The sequence below is a fragment of the Geotrypetes seraphini genome, chromosome 10 (genome assembly GCF_902459505.1).
Source record: "Geotrypetes seraphini chromosome 10, aGeoSer1.1, whole genome shotgun sequence".
NCBI classification, from domain to species: domain Eukaryota; kingdom Metazoa; phylum Chordata; class Amphibia; order Gymnophiona; family Dermophiidae; genus Geotrypetes; species Geotrypetes seraphini.
Genome location: NC_047093.1, coordinates 35786689 through 35803003, shown reverse-complemented (window position 1 = coordinate 35803003; position 16315 = coordinate 35786689). Strand labels below are relative to the sequence as shown.

Below are 16315 nucleotides of genomic sequence, written 5' to 3'. Positions count from 1 at the left end.
AACATGCCCTGCTTCCGACTTCTCTTAAATGCAGGAAGGGAGCAGAAAAGGAAAGCAGAGAGGGGAGATCGGTTTACACCGCCGAACTGCTCCCAAAGAAAGGCCTAGAGCTAGGATCATGTACTTTGAGCTAGAGACTTGTTCAAACAGTCCCTGGCACTGGAGGGCGGAACCATTTCTTAGACGGAGGACAGGGGAGGAGGTTCTGAAAGAATGGACGATTGCTAATTTGCAGGGACAGACTTGGCCTGCCATGTCCTGAGGAGGTAGGGGGTAAGGAGGGGGGAATAGAATCGTGTTTCTTTTGTAGTAATTTGGAAAACAAACCAGTCCTGCAGGCAGTGCTTTTCCCCCCTCCCCCCCCCTACAAATCGCAGGCCAATTGGAATGGTCTATAACTGTATATCAGATTAGGAAAGGTGTGTTCTAATTAATGGGAGTGTAGCCTCCCGTCCCTAGTTGGAGTTTGTGTGAGGACTGCAGGGCTAGAGCACAGCTTTTCCTGCCCTGACTTACATCTGGGGCCGTGGCGGCTTCCAGCACACAAACCAGAGGTTTTAAAGGCAGCACTTTTAAAAAGTGCCCATTGGGACCTCACCCCTTGGGATATAAACAGCAAGTGGATCTTGATCTGGCTCACATGCGAGCTCCTCTGAATCTGCCATGAGGAAGTCATCACATTCAGGTGAGCAGTCCAGAAAAGATTCCTGTTGTGGGCAGGATTTAGGCTCTCAGAATAGCCCTATGTATGCAAATTTGCTATGGGGATCTATCTATCTATCAATATATATATATGCAAATCTGCATTTTAAAATGAAAGGGCATGTTTTACAGTGCAAATTTAAGGAAAACTGATTTAAAGGAAGGACTTAAGTTAAAGCCAGTCTGCATTACAATTTTAAAAAGGCGGATGTGTGAAGGAGAAGGGGTATGAAATGTTTCTAGCACCTTTCACCTGTTCAGTGTATAGTTTATAGCAGTGGTTCCCTTCCCAACCCTGTCCTGGAGGACCACCAGGCCAATCGGGTTTTCAGGCTAGCCCTAATGAATATGCATGAGAGAGATTTGCATATAATGGAAGTGATAGGCATGCAAATCTGCTCCATGCATATTGATTAGGGCTAGCCTGAAAACCCGATTGGCCTGGTGGTCCTCCAGGGCAGGCTTGGGAACCACTGGTTTATAGGACTGTTTTGCTTATCCATAAATATGGTAGATCAAATAAAGGGGATAAACACCCAATAATAAAGTACATTTGAAGTTCCACCATTTATTTTTACATTTTATACAGAGACTTTATGGGTCTACTCTAATTAGATCAAAGACCATATTAATACTGTACTATGGTAGGGTTCAGCCCAGCTGGCAATATGTTAACAAGAAACATTTCTGTTCTAGGCAAAGGCTATACAAGTAAATAAGATATGAGTAGAGATAACTTGGCATATTAATCTAGTGAGATATTGGACTGTGTATGCCATGTATGTGACTATTAGAGGTTATAACCCCTACGCTCTAAAGCAGTGGTTCCCAACCCTGTCATGGAGGACCACCAGCCAGTCAGGTTTTTTACTCCTGCAACCCTGAACAGATGGAAAATTAAACAAAGGATGTGTTCTTCTACTATGTCTGTATGATGCTAAAGAAAATCTATTGACTAAGTAAGAAGGAACTGTAACAGAAATGGCCTAGTTTAAACAATACCCAGGCCTCCGTTGGCAGCCAATGCAATCCGCAATAACATGGTGTAATATGATCAAATTTCTTCAGATAAGTGATTTTGGCGTTATTTACTATCTAATATGCTTTAGGTATAGCGAGTGGTCTGGGACTGTAAAGAGCAATGATGGTCCAACAATAACCATAGTCTTTTGTTATCACAGATTTAATTGGTTATGGGTCTGAGCACTTTACAATTACAATTTGAACGATTTTGAAATTTTCTCAGAGCTATGATTATTGAAGTATATCAAATTTATTCAGGCCATAAATCATTCTGACCGCTATATTCTGTATTATTGTAAGTCTTGCTAATTCTTTCTTGGTGACTGTCAGATAGATAATATTACAATAATCGAGAAGACTCAGTAGTAACGATTGAACCAGTAATCTAAAAGCAGTAAATTCAAAATAAGATCTAATTGTTCGCAATTTCCATAACGTGAAGTCGCATTTACGCACTGCAGCATCTATCTGAGCATGCATTGTAAGATGCTGGTCTAAAATAATTCCCAAGATTTTAATCGTTGGATGAATTGTATACTGAGTTGAATTTATACTAACAGAGGGTTCAGAAGAAATATTACTAGCAGTCGCAACAAAAAAAACTTTGTTTTGCCAGAGTTTAATTTAAATTTAAATTTTTGCATCCAAGAATCCATCTGTTTCATTACAATTTCTCTCTCCTCCTCATGATCGGGGATAGGCTGGTGTAATTAACCAGGGCAAACATCTCAAGATGTGTGGAGGCCTAACCTCTACCACCTCTCGCACTTCTCTGTTTCTGGTGACATGTGGTAGAAAGGCTGGGGACACTGAGACCAAAGACTAGGATTCCATAAATGGGCCTTTATTTTGTTTGTTTGTTTTTTACCAGTCCGAGTGTCCCTCCAAAAGAGGTCTTCTACCATTATCTCACTGGCCAGGAGAGCCTTTCCTTGATCTGGAAACTGCAGGGGTATAAATAAGTCACAGTACAATATTTTAATAGTGCCAGAGGTCTCTGGCATCTCCCTATGCAAAACCTCAGGGGGCTCTACACTAGAGGTCTGCATGGGAACGGGGATCGCGGGAATCCTGCGGGTCCCGTGGGGTTCCCGTGGGAATCCCCCCTTAACCTACGGGACTCCCATGGGAACCCCCCTATAGCCAATGGGACTCCCACGGGGATGGAAGGCTTTGGAAGCAGGATTCATCCATATAATATAATGGACACGTCAGCCTTAGTAAAAGAGGGGGGTTTATAAGTTAATTACCTGAACAGAAAACAAAAAAAGGGTTCCACCAAAGAGATTCCACAAGGAAAACAGCAGCACAAACACAAAAGAAACTGTGGAATTGATGATCCTGTCAGAAGTAATTGCTGCTTTTTATGGGGACGGGCGGGGATGGAGGTAATTCCTTGCGGGGACGGGTGGGGACGGAGAGGATCCTGGCGGGGACGGAGAGGATCCTGGCGGGGATGGGTGGGGACGGAGAGGATCCTTGCGTGGATGGGTGGAATTTCTGTCCCCGCACACACATATAAATTGAATACACATGCAAATAGTGATTTCAGTGCTTACATGTTATGTATGTAAATATGTAGCTGGTTGAGATGCAGAGATGTTAACAGAGCGTGTTTTGGGAATACATGTATACTTTTACAAATGTGACATTTTTGGACCTGCTTTGAGGCCTGTACTACCTGATCCTTTAGACCTTGGCTCACCACCAGTGTGATTCAGGGGGCAATTGCATTAACCACTGTGGTGTCTAGCACTATCTCATAAGAACATAAGGCTAGCTTTACTGGGTCAGACCAATGGTCCATCAAGCCCAGTAGCCCGTTCTCACGGTGGCCAATCCAGGTCACTAGTATCTGGTCAAAACCCAAGGTGTAGCAACATTCCAGCATCTCAAACAATAGCAAGATTCTGGAACCCCAATGAGAACAACATTCCAGAGCTGAGACTGTGATGTCATAATGCCTCATTCTACAGTGCCTCAGAGCCAACCTCATCAGTGATGTCACAATGGCATGCTTGACTGTCCTCGCATAAGAACATAAGAATAGCCTTACTGGGTTAGACCAGTGGTCCACCAAGCCCAGTAGCCCGTTCTCACGGTGGCCAATCCAGGTCACTAGTACCTGGCCAAAACCCAAGGAGTAGCAACATTCCATACTACCAATCCAGGGCAAGCAGTGGCTTCCCCCCTGTCTTTGTCAATAACAGACTATGGACTTTTCTTCCAGGAACTTGTCCAAACCTTTCTTAAAACCAGATAAATTAGCTAATTGGCACCAAATTGGCATTAAATACTAATAAGTGATGCCAACAAGCACTAGTTGGCACTAATTTGTAGTTACATGTATAAATGGCCTACACCTATTCTGTAAATGTAACTCTTAATTTGAATGGCATGCAAATTCAAGGGGAAGCATGGGTGTGGGAGGGGAATGGGGCAGGTCAGGGGCATGCCAAGCAAGTTAGCACTAAAGGGCAAATTCTATAAGAAGCGCCCAAAAGTTAGGCACCAACTTAGGCACTGTTTAGCGCGATTCAAGTAAAAACGGGGGGTGCTGTTTAATGAATCGCGCTGAGCGGCACCTATTTTGGAGGCGCCCAATAAATAGGCCAGCTCTAGGCACAGCTAAAAGTTAGGTGCCTATGTGAGCGCTTAAGCATGTTTAAGAGCAGCGATTCTGCAACAAGGTGCCTAACTCGTAGCCACGCCCACGCCTAACATGCATAGCGCCTTTTTTTTTTTTTTTGAAGGCTGCCTAAATTTTTAGAGGCGCCGTATTGCAGAATTGCTCTTTCTTGATAGGCGCTTAAGTTTCATTATTGCTGATTAAAAGCCTTAATTGAGCTTGTTAATTAAATTAGATAGGTGCCTTTCTAGTTGGGTGCCTCCGAAATAGGTGCCTAATATTATTAGGTGCTGGTTATAGAATTTGGGCCATAGGACTTGATTTTCAAAATTGCGCTGCAAGTTAGGGGGCGGCAGGCGCGGGTAATTGCCAATATTTGATTGTAAAGTTTCAACTTTATTATTTTTCTTGATTAATCGCTCAATCCAAATTCTAAGCGATGAACATTTAAAAATACATTCAATGGGGGACAAACAATACAAATTAAATAATAACATCGGGTAATTACTCAGTATGTGTTCTCATTACATAGGGTAGGATAGGGTTTTGAAATACAATTAATTAAAGAAAAGCAAAAACAAAGGATAAACACAATAGGGAATCATATAACATTAAAACATATAATAATAGAATCACTGGTCTTTAAATTATTGAATTAAATATTAAAAGCATCGTTAAAAAGAAATGTTTTTAAATTGCTTTTAAATTTTCCTAAATCCTTCTCCATTCTTAAATAAATTGGAAGAGCGTTCCAAGTCTGTGGAGCGGTTACTGAAAAGATAAACTGCCGTCTAGTAATGTAATGTAATTTATTTCTTATATACCGCTACATCCGTTAGGTTCTAAGCGGTTTGAAGAAAATATACATTAAGATTATAAATGAGAAGTAAGAAGGTACTTAAAAAATTCCCTTACTGTCCCGAAGGCTCACAATCTAACTAAAGTACCTGGAAATTAATAAAGAAGAGAAAATAAAGATGGTTGAAAAAAGAAAAATTCTATGTGAACTTATAGGATGGAAATTAAACTGACAGTGAAGAACTGTATGAAAAATACATATGGAATGCAGTTAGAGAGGGTAGGTTACAATCTATTTATGGTATTTGTTTAATTGGTAGGTGTTAAGGTGGGTAATTTGGGGGAAGGTTATCTGAAGGTAGGTGAATCTTCTGGAGGTAAAAGAGGAGGGGTTAAGATATTTGGATGAATTTTTTGAAAAGCAGGGTTTTGATTTCTTTTCTGAATGTTTTGAAGTTGTCTGATATTGTCATAAGATTGGAGATGGAATGGTTGATTTTTGCTGCTTGTGTTGCCAGAAGGTTGTCAAACATTTTCATGCGTTGTGTGCCTTTGAGTGGGGGGAAGGCGAAAGGGTTCGAGGTTCTTCTGTGTCTTGAGGTGGAGATTTGGTTTAAGCGTATTATTAATAGTATTAATAATCTTCAAGGAAGGAATGGTCAATAAATTTTGCTCGTTAGATCTTAAAGTTCTACTCGGATGATATGGTATTAATAGCTTGTATATGAGTGCTGGAGTCTTGTAAAGTAAAAATTTAAAGATAAGTAAACAAAGTTTGTATGTTATCCGATGGATAACTGGGAGCCAATGTGCGTTTTTTAGAAGGGGTGTGACATGATCAAATTTTCTGGATTTAGTAATGAGTTTTATGGAAACATTTACACCAGCCATTGATATTGCATAAGTGTTTGTGCCTAGAGTTAGGCATCAAAATGTTGACTTACGCTAGTATTTTACAAAGGGAACTACGCTCAATATTGCCGTTTATAGAATTGCTGCTTAGTGCTTACATTTTTGGTACACGTTTCAAGTTTATTAGTGATTTTGATTAATCGCTTAATCACAATTCAAAGCGATGGACATAAATAATAAACAATAAAATTACAGTATTAGGGAAGAATACAACACTTAACATAAACTTAAGTCCGAACAGGACTATTAACAAACTTAACAAACAAGAAAAAAGGGGAAAAAGGGAATTGAACTACAAAATATTAAAAATAGAATAATCAAGGAAAACACACACAAGGTAGGGGATGTAAAATTCCATAATCATAATCAACTCAATAAATAAATCCAAGAGGGATAACTAATAATCGAAAGCATCTTTAAAAAGAAAAGTTTTTAAATTAGTCTTAAATTTATCGAGGTACTTAAGTTTTGGCACCCTTAATTGAGTCCCATGTGTATTTTACAAAAGGCTCTGTGTTCAGCAGAGCCTTTTGTAAAATACTGGTGGAAATGTGAACGGCCTGCACCGAACTTCACATTTGCCACAAGGAGTGTGTGTGTGCAAAATGGAGTTTTATATAGGAACACTAGCTGATGGCCCGGCGTTGCACGGGTATTTAATTATAGCAATAACACTGTAAATGGATTCAAATAAAGATACTTTATAGTGGTGAATGAAATTATTTTTTTACAGCTTTATAAAAAGTACAATATTCAAATTATAATGTGAAATATTTGACAAAATGAATACAATACAACTAACACAAAACGTGATTATAAACAACATTTTTAGTTTCACCTCCAGGAGCAAGAACATATAAATTCTTGGGTGAAGAGACCCCCAGAACATATCACCCCAGGTAGTGAGGGTTCTGCATACCAAGTTTCGTTCAAATCGGTCAAGCCATTTTTGAATTACTGTGAGAATGGCAGCATTTTACTTTTTTTCCATTGACATGAATGGGTGAAATCTGATGTTCTGTTTGTAGCTCCGCCCACGTGTGCAGGTGGGTCGCGAGACCCCCAGAACATATCACCCCAGGTAGTGAGGGATCTGCATACCAAGTTTCGTTCAAATCGGTCAAGCCGTTTTTGCGTGATCGCGGCACATACACACACACACACACATACACACACACATACATACCTCCGATTTTATATATATATATAGATAAGAATAGCCTCACTGGGTCAGACCAATAGTCCATCAAGCCCAATAGCCTGTTCTCACGGTGGCCATTCCAGGTCCCTAGTACCTGGCCAAAACCCAAGGAATAGCAACATTCCCGTGCTACTGTTTCATCAAATTCTGCCTTAGTGACGACATAAAGAAAATTGCTTCTAAAACATTAAGAGGGAAGTAGTAAGTGTCTTACCAAAGCTGTTAATTCTGTGAATTTAAAAATGTGAGGTTTTGCTCTTTGAATTTCCAGTTTTTCATAGAACTGAAATACTGTAAACTTTTTGGTTATTGTGGCATTTAATATTTGCAAGGTTTAAAATTTCACTGAGCTCTCAATACTTTTTTTCTACCAGGTTTCTGGCATATAATTATCTTCATATAGTTACACAGTTGATCTGAATTTTATCTACCTTGAAGGAAGGAAAAATTGGGTCAGTGTGCTGCGCCGAGACTTGAATCTGTGAATGTCTGTTTCAGAACATTATGACGTCTCTCCAGCTTCCTCTTTTGAAGCCTCTCTGTGGTTCTCCCAGTTTAGTGGAGACTCAGTACAATAATTATACTATGTAACTCAGCCAAAGCAGCTGCTTAGCTTTACTAGATATGGCTCTTGAGATATTATCTATTCCACTCTTGAAATAGACTTAGCAATAAGAGAGGTTGATGATATTCAAAGTGATTTAAGCGGTCAGAAATGACCCCTGGCAGGTTAATGCTTTTGGGGGGGCTAACCAGTTAATATTGAGTGTCACTTAACCAAAAGTTATGTTTTATTAAAATTTGTTGTACTGCTTGTTCATACGACAGGTCCAAGCGGTTTACATACAGCAGGGTTGTCCAACCTGTGGCCCGAGGGCCCCGTGAAGTATTTTGTGCGGTCTCAGTCGAGGGCGATGCAGTGTTTTCCTCTACTGCCCCCGGGTATTTACCATCTTGCCGGCTCCCTCCTCTGTCTTGCTGCAGCATTTGCACATTTGCGCAGCCCCCGTAAACATTTTTTTTCGGCCAATGCGGCCCAGGGAAACCAAAAGGTTGGACACCCCTGACATACAGTATAAATAACCAGTGAAAAAGAACTCCATCTTAAAATAGGACAGACCTAAACAACTCAAAAACCATACATACAGAGCAACATTCACTCGTATAAATAATACACAAATACATCTTGTACCAATGCCAAATCACAGGAAACTAACTGAAAACCCAAAAGTCCATTAGAAAATATGGTTTAGTTCAGATTCAATTGCATCTTTCCCAAACGCTTCACAGAAGAAAAAGGTCTTTGACATAATTTTAAAAGCCTTAAGTTGTGCGAATCTGGCTATTTTGGAGGTGTTCTGGAGACAGAGTTGGCACTTGACTGGTTAAGTACTGATAGTCAGGGCTTCGGGGCAGTTGCGCGGCAGCCGCTGGCGTGGATTTGTAAAAGAGGTCGTGTGTGTTGTAGGGGATCCTACAACCTGTTTAAATTATTTACTGATGTCTTTCCCCCTCCTTGTTCTTTGATCAATATTGATAGTTTTATTTTATAGGTTTTTATAATTTATTTCCATTTGTGCAGGTTTATGTAGCGTTCTGCAGGTATCCCTGCTCGTTATTTTGGCTGTGCATCCCCTACGTTACTTCATCATGATTCTGGTCTCACGGAACCTCTCCTTTTTCAAGTGATAAAGTTGAGCAGAGTTGTGAAGGGAACAATCGGCACCTCCTTTTGTCTCTGTCTGAACCCCCATAAGTGCCACCGCCTTGTAAGCTTTTAGCGGCACCAGAATATTGGTGCACTCGGGGCTCCTTTTACGAAGGTGCGTTAGGGCCTTAATGTGCAGAATAGCGGGCGCTAGCCGCTACCGCCTCCTCTTGAGCAGGTGGTAGTTTTTCGGCTAGCGCGCGCTAATCCGGTGCGTGCGCTAAAAACGCTCGTGCACCTTTGTAAAAGGAGCCCTCGGTATATGGTAGTTTGTGGGCTTTGTAAACAAAATATTGCACTTTCGCATGCCCGCGGTAAGTGAACTCAAACCAAGTACAAAGGTGAGGAGATTAAACCCCCTCCCCCCCAAAAAAAACCCAACAACCCACCAAAAAACTTTTTTTTTTTTTTTCAGTCACCCTGCTGAAGTTGCCATCCAAGCTCACTCCAGCCTATCCAATCATCCCGTTGTTTGGCCAGTAGCATCATCATGTTCCAAGTTAGTGGCGTTCCTATTAATGCCTTCCCTGGCCCATCCTACACCAAATCAAGTCTGTCCAATACTGGCCTTAGTTCTTTAATTTATACCATTCATTTTCTAATTAGAGATCCTCTTTATTATCCCACTCTTTTTGGAATTACATCACCGTTTTCCGCAACACCACTTCCCTCGGGAGGGCATTCCAGGCATCCACCACCCTCTCCATGACAAAGAATTTCCTAACATTACTCCCAAGTCCTCCTCCCTGGAACCTCAAGTTATGCCCTTCTCTGGAAAAAATTTGCTTCTATATTAATACTTTTCAAGTATTTAAACGTCTGTATCGTATCATTATTTTGTACCTGGGACAATGGAGGATTAAGTGACTTGCCCAGAGCCACAAGGAATCGAACCCAGTTCCCCCATCAATCCACTAACCATTATGCTACTAGCAATAAGTTAGTGGAGTGGCCCGAAACTCTGGATAATTTATCTTTTTTCTTTTTGTCTTTTTTCTTAGCATGTGTCTTTTTATGTCCGCATGTGCGCTTCTTCTCATATATTTGTCTTTACGTCATTTCATCACAATTTCTGACAGCATGGCACGACAACACCATTTTGTCACACACATATATATATATTTATAGTTTTATAGTACATTTTAATAATTTTCGTATTGTATCTGTATTTATTAGGACCCCTGACGAAGGTGTGTCCGAAACACGGACCGTGTCGGGTCCCCTAATTGGTAAAAGGGTTTTATATATTGCTTTTTTGTCATATTAAAATTTGCCTGCATCTTGTACATAGTCTGCAGTTCTGCTTTGTTTGTCCTTGGTTGGTTTATTCTGCAGATTAGTTTTGGACCCTTTTTTTGTTTTTTTGGAACTGGGTTCAAATCCCACTGCACCTCCTTGAGGGCTGAGTATCAGGAGGAAACTGACGGCCTAAAATGAAATTTAAACGAGAATATTTCTACACTGTGAGGCTATGTGGAATAAACCGAAAGGCAAACAAGAAAGCGATAACTCCCAAATGGAGAACTGGTGTTCAGTGTTTAAATCACATTTCTATTTTCAGTGCTACAAAGTCACTTTTTCCGTCAGATAAGGCGCTGCTCTTAATTTGTCATGACTGTGAGCCTTGGAGTCTGGTGGGCCTTTTGCTTGCTGATGATCTGTAGGTCTCCAAATGAGCGTGAAGCCAGGATGGTAGCTGAGAGTGATTGAAGAGGCAGGAAGTCTGCATGGAGACCCACGTTTTCAGTCTCTGTGCTTCATGGTGTCTGAAAACAGCTGTTTAGTCTTCTCGGATGTGACAAATGCTACATTCACACCGAGTAGGGTAAATGCTATTGGCTTTCGTATAAGCATTCCCAAATACAAACCCTATTACGGCCGTCAAGCAAATGCGCACTGTGACGCAACTTGCTTAGCAGAGATGTGCACAGGCAAATAAAATTCCTTTTTTATCCACAAATTTTGCCAATTTTCAGGAGAATTTGTTTAGTTTTATTTCACGCATTTGTTTTAATAAGGAATATTTTGTGCAGGCTAAATTGATTTAACATGCACTAAGGTCCAGATTCTATAAAAGATGCCTAGACAAGTGGCATAGCGAGGGTAGGGGGCGCCCAGGGTGGAGGCGCACTTCCATGCCTCCACCTTCTGATCACCCCTCCCCCTCCTCCCAAAAAAATTCTAGTGGTCTAGTGCAGTGTTCTTCAACCACCGGTCCATGGACCAGTGCCGGTCCACAGAAATTTCCTGCCGGTCCACAGGGCCAGCACGTGCATCAGGCCCAAAACAGTGTTCTTCAACCGCCGGTCCACGGTGCGATCGATGTGGCGTTATCTTCGAGCCAGCTCCCTCTTCCTAACTGATTCAGTGCACAAAGCCATGGGCAGTGGCTTCTACGGGCATCCTGCACCTGAACCGGAAGCCTTCTCTCTGACATTGCAACGTCAGAGGGAAGGCTTCCAGATGAGGCAAGGGACATGCAAGGTGCAATTAGTACTATTATGGGGGCGGGGTCTGGGGTGGACATTGGGTAGAGATGGGCGGGGTCTGGCCCATGACTTAGCCCAGTGTTCTTCAACTGCCGGTCCACAGAATAATTTTTTTATTTCTGCTGGTCCATAGGTGTAAAAAGGTTGAAAAACACTGGTCTAGTGAGCTGGGGGGGTTGGGTCAGACACCCTCCCCCCGCAGCTCAAGAACTCTCCACCACCCCTTCACCTCCTCCCGTACTTTTTGTCAAAAATCAGACAGGAGGGATGCACACTCTCTCCTGCCTCGAAGGGCCGCCTCTTCAAAATGGCAGCCCTTCCTCCTCCAGGTACCGATCGGAGCCTTAGGCCTCTCCCAGTGTATGCTGGTGATGCACTAGGAGGAGTCTAGAGCCCTGATTGGTTGAGGCGCCTAAGACCCCTCCCCTAGGGGAAGGGCCTTAGGTGCCTGAGCCAATCAGGATCTTAGGCCCCTTCCCGTACATCCAGGATGCGTGGGGAGGGCTGCCATTATGAAGAGGCAGTCTTTCGAGTCAGGAGGGAGTGGGCATCCCTCCTGCCTGATTTTTCACAAAAGGTACGGGAGAGGGTGAAGGGTTCTCGAGCTGGGGGTGGTGGTCTGCTCTTAACCCCCCAGCCCATTAGACCACCAGGATTTTGTGAGAGAGCTTGGGGAGATCTGAAGGTGGAGGGGCACCTGGTGTCTGGGGTGTCAGAAGGAAGGGAAGGTGCGCATACAGCAAGGGGTCAGAGAGGAGGAGAGGTGCCGGCACCCCCACCAAGATGGCACCTGGGGCAAACCACCCCCTGCCCGCCCTGTACTATGCCACTATGCCTAACCTATCTAGTCACCTAAGTTAACTATTTAAAAAGCTTAATTGGTGCCGCTAACAAGTTTAATTGGCTTAAATTAAAATTAGTTGCTTTCTAGGCACCTAACATAGTAGATACCTACCACTTTCAGCTAGGGGCCTAGTCCAAGGTGTCTGCCAGAAAGTGGGCATGGTTAAGGGCAAATCATGGGCAGATTTTGAGCATGTTTTCCACGTAGGCTCCTAAACTGGACTCAGGCGCCGGTATTTGGGCCAAGAAAGCCCTGGCAAAAATAGGGAGCAGCTAAGGTTTTGATGCCTACTGGCGCCCGAGTCCAATATAGGTACCACTAGGTGTGACTTCTGTAAATGGCACCTAACTCATGATTGACATGCACAACGTACCACATTCCTCAGTGCCTATGTTTTAGGCCCCATTTATAGAATAAAATAAATGATAACTTTTACAAGCCAATTATGCGGTGACCCATCAAGAGCGTGCTGGACATTGGCGCACCAACAATCACGCCCCGACATTTCTGCACAGGACAAATGCACGCCGTCGCTCTGACTGCTATCAGGCCTTCCCATATGTGCTCTGAGGAGGGGGGGAAATCCCCCACTACACTTAAAACTCACATGCTCCTCCCTAAGCCTGGATCTTCCGCTCTGAGGGTATGGGGGGGGGGAACCCCCCCATACTGCAGTCTAGCTCTCATTCAGGGGATGCCGATGCGGTCTGAATTTTAAGATTGCCACAAACCCCCACCCCCCACTACACTTACAATTGCAGCCCGAAAACCCTGCTCCCTTCATGCGCACACTTGTTGGTGCGCGCATTTGGCTTAGCGGAATTGTCTGGGCGCAATTGTCCTGTGCACTACTGATGGTGTACCAATTATGCACACATTCATACATATTCAGACACTTTTTTCTAAATTCACATGCAGCTTTCTTTAAATTTGTCCCCTAATTTCCTAATCCCAGTTACTCTACATTATCTGTCTCTAAGTTTAACCTCTGCTTCCACCCTATGCTCTCTAATAAGATGTTTTTGAATGTTTTGTGTTGACATTGTAAGTCGCATACTATACCATAATGTGTACTGTTGAATATTTTTATTGAAGTCCGTTGCCTATGTTTTATTTTTCTTGCTGTATTCCGCCTTGGGTCAATTTCTTCAAAAAGGCAGTAAGTAAATCCAAATTATTGTAATAAATAAAATAGGTGATCACCCATAGCTACTGTTTTTGGGGAGTGGGGAAGAACAGCTGCAGTGAAAGAAAAACTATAGGTCTTGACAGCCACAATAATTCAAAGAACAGGGATGGTGGGCAATTTTCAAAGAGATGGGTAAATGGTGGTGGGGGGGGGGTTTGGGGGGGAAATTGCCCTCATGTTTAAAAATATGATGTAAAAGATAACAACAGATTGTGGATGTCCTGAAAAATGATTTTAGTAACTCTTCACAATAAAAATACCAATAAGTCTGAATTAGTAATACACTTATGATTGTCCTGACGGACCCTACACGGTCCTTGTTTTGGCGAGACCGCCCCTCTTCAGGGGTCCAGATGATGTAGGGTACAAGGTAAAAATATGAGCAAAACAATGTACGTGTCTTTGAGCATAAAAGCCCGAGAATGGCTTGAAACAAGCAGAGTGGCGCATAAAATCGTAGTGAGAGCAAGTATGATGTGCAATTATGTATTTTTATCGAATCATTTGGACCTCATTAGACCCCCACATGCACCTCCAACTCTTGCCCCATCTCCCTGCTCCCCCTTCTTATCCAAGCTACTTGAACGTGCTGTTCACTGTCGTTGCTTGGACTTCCTTCCATCTCAAGCTATTCTTGACCCACTTCAATCAGGCTTTCACCCACTGCATTCCATGTTAACTGCCCTTGCTAAAGTCTCCAGTGGACCTGCTCCTGGCCAGATCCAAAGGCCTGTACTCTATCCTCATCCTTCTCGATCTATCTGCTGCGTTTGACACTGTTGATCACCACACTGTCCTCAGTGGGATTCCAGGGTTCTGTTCTCTCCTGGTTTTATTTTTTTTCCTATCGCTCCCATCGCATTTTCAGTGTATGCAGTGGTGGATCCTTAAGCCTCTGTCATGGGACCTCTCCTTTTCTCCATCTATTTCCTCAATGCACAGATCTCCTATGGTTTTCAGTATCATCTCTATGCTTAGGTTACCAAATTTGTTAAAGAAAAAAAAAAAAAAAAAGAGGACACATGTCCCAGCCCTGCCCCACCTCCACTCTTCTGTGTTGTCTTCTGTTAGTCCTGATTTTCTCTGCAGCCTATTGGCTGGCTAAGCTTCTTTACCAATGTCTGACCAATGGGCTGCAAATGGAGGCGGGAACAGTAGACACAGAGACATTTCCTTTGCAACCTTCAGTCCTGCTTTTTTCTGCAGCCTATCGGCTGGCTAAGCTTCTTTACCAATGTCTGACCAATGGGCTGCAAATGGAGGCGGGAACAGTAGACACAGAGACATTTCCTTTGCAACCTTCAGTCCTGCTTTTTTCTGCAGCCTATTGGCTGGCTAAGCTTCTTTACCAATGTCTGACCAATGGGCTGCAAATGGAGGCGGGAACAGTAGACACAGAGACATTTCCTTTGCAACCTTCAGTCCTGCTTTTCTCTGCAGCCTATCGGCTGGCTAAGCTTCTTTACCGATGTCTGACCAATGGGCTGCAGATGGAGCTGGAACAGTAGCTTTAGAGTTGCTTCCTTTCTGCTTTTTCCAGCAGCAGTACATCGCAAAAATCCCCCGTCTGACCCCCCAAATGAGTTTTGCCGAACTACAGACCTAGCTAAATCACTTTCTCACAGAAAACTGTAGATTCGCCCCATTTCAGCAAAATCATTAGTGCTGTTTCAACATCTAATTCAGATACAAACATACAATTATTGCTCCGTTTATATAATAAGATTTGCAGAAGAGAGGCTTAAGCAGAATATGACATTTATTCACATACTAGTGTTTTAAGCCCTTTACATTAATGGGTGCTAGAATAGATGTCTGTCTTTCTTTCTGTCTCCCTGCCCCTGTCTCTTTCTTCCTTTCTTTCTGTCTCTCTCCCTGCCCCCTGTCTGTCTGTCTTTCTCTCTCCCTGGCCCCCTTTGTCTGTCTGTCTCCCTCTCCCTGGCCCTCTTTCTGTCTGTCTCTCACCCTGCCCGCTGTCTTTCATTCTCATGCATTGCCTGCCTGTCTTTCTGTCTCTCTCCGTGGCCCCCTGCCTGCCTTTCTTTGTCTTTCTCCGTGACGTCAGAGAGACTTATGATGCAGCTGTGACTCATGAGAGGAGCCGCGGTAGCGGCTTTGAACTTAAAAAATAACTTCAGCAAGGGTAAGGAAGCCGGCCAGACCGCGGGCCGCAGGACAGTTCCTGTGGGGCCACGACTTTGACATCGCTGTTAGATGGAGTGAGGGCAGGAGGGGGGAGTCGCCGGCGTGTTCTCTGCCTCCGTGTTCGAAAATCGAATTCGGCATGGACCCAGGAACCTCGGTGGCAGGGAACATGCCGTCCTAAGTGCGCATGCGCACTTAAGGTTTTATTATAGAGGATGTGCACAAACACCCATATATGGCATTGTTCTGTACATTTCTGTATGTAACTCATTTGTACATGTGAGCTCCTGTTTCTGCCTCTCAAGGCAGACATGTGCTGTAATATCCAGGCAGCATATAACCTCTTGCACATCGGCACACATGAGAAGTCTTTGTTCTCTTCTGAAATTTGCTTTATTGATAAATGTAGTTAATGTATTCAGTTTATAGAATCTCGGAAGCTTAGTGCCCTAAGGCAAGGCGTAGCTCTGAAAGCTGCAGCAGTAGGTGGAGGTGGAAATTTTGAAGATAAAAAGGCTTTTTGGTAGAAGTGGGAGAATTGGCAGGTAAACGGGAGGTAGCTTTCGGAAGTGAGGTGCTGAGTCGTGCAGTACTGCGTGGTAAAAAGGCAGGTTCAGTTTTGGGAGAAGAGAAGCATGTGTTTCTGAGACAAAATGGACGTGTTGAGTTCATAGG

The 16315-nt window shown here is 43.1% G+C and overlaps 1 protein-coding gene across 1 annotated transcript in view; it reads left to right on the top strand.

The window, feature by feature from the left end:
• The first annotated feature begins 452 nt into the window (after positions 1–452).
• SEPTIN9 (septin 9) overlaps positions 453–16315 on the top strand; it is a 463475-nt gene continuing 447612 nt past the window's right edge. Inside the window, exon 1 of the mRNA XM_033960623.1 lies at positions 453–685. Within this exon, the coding sequence (XP_033816514.1) occupies positions 664–685 (22 nt within the window). The 5' untranslated portion in view covers positions 453–663. The remainder of the gene's footprint in view (positions 686–16315) is intronic.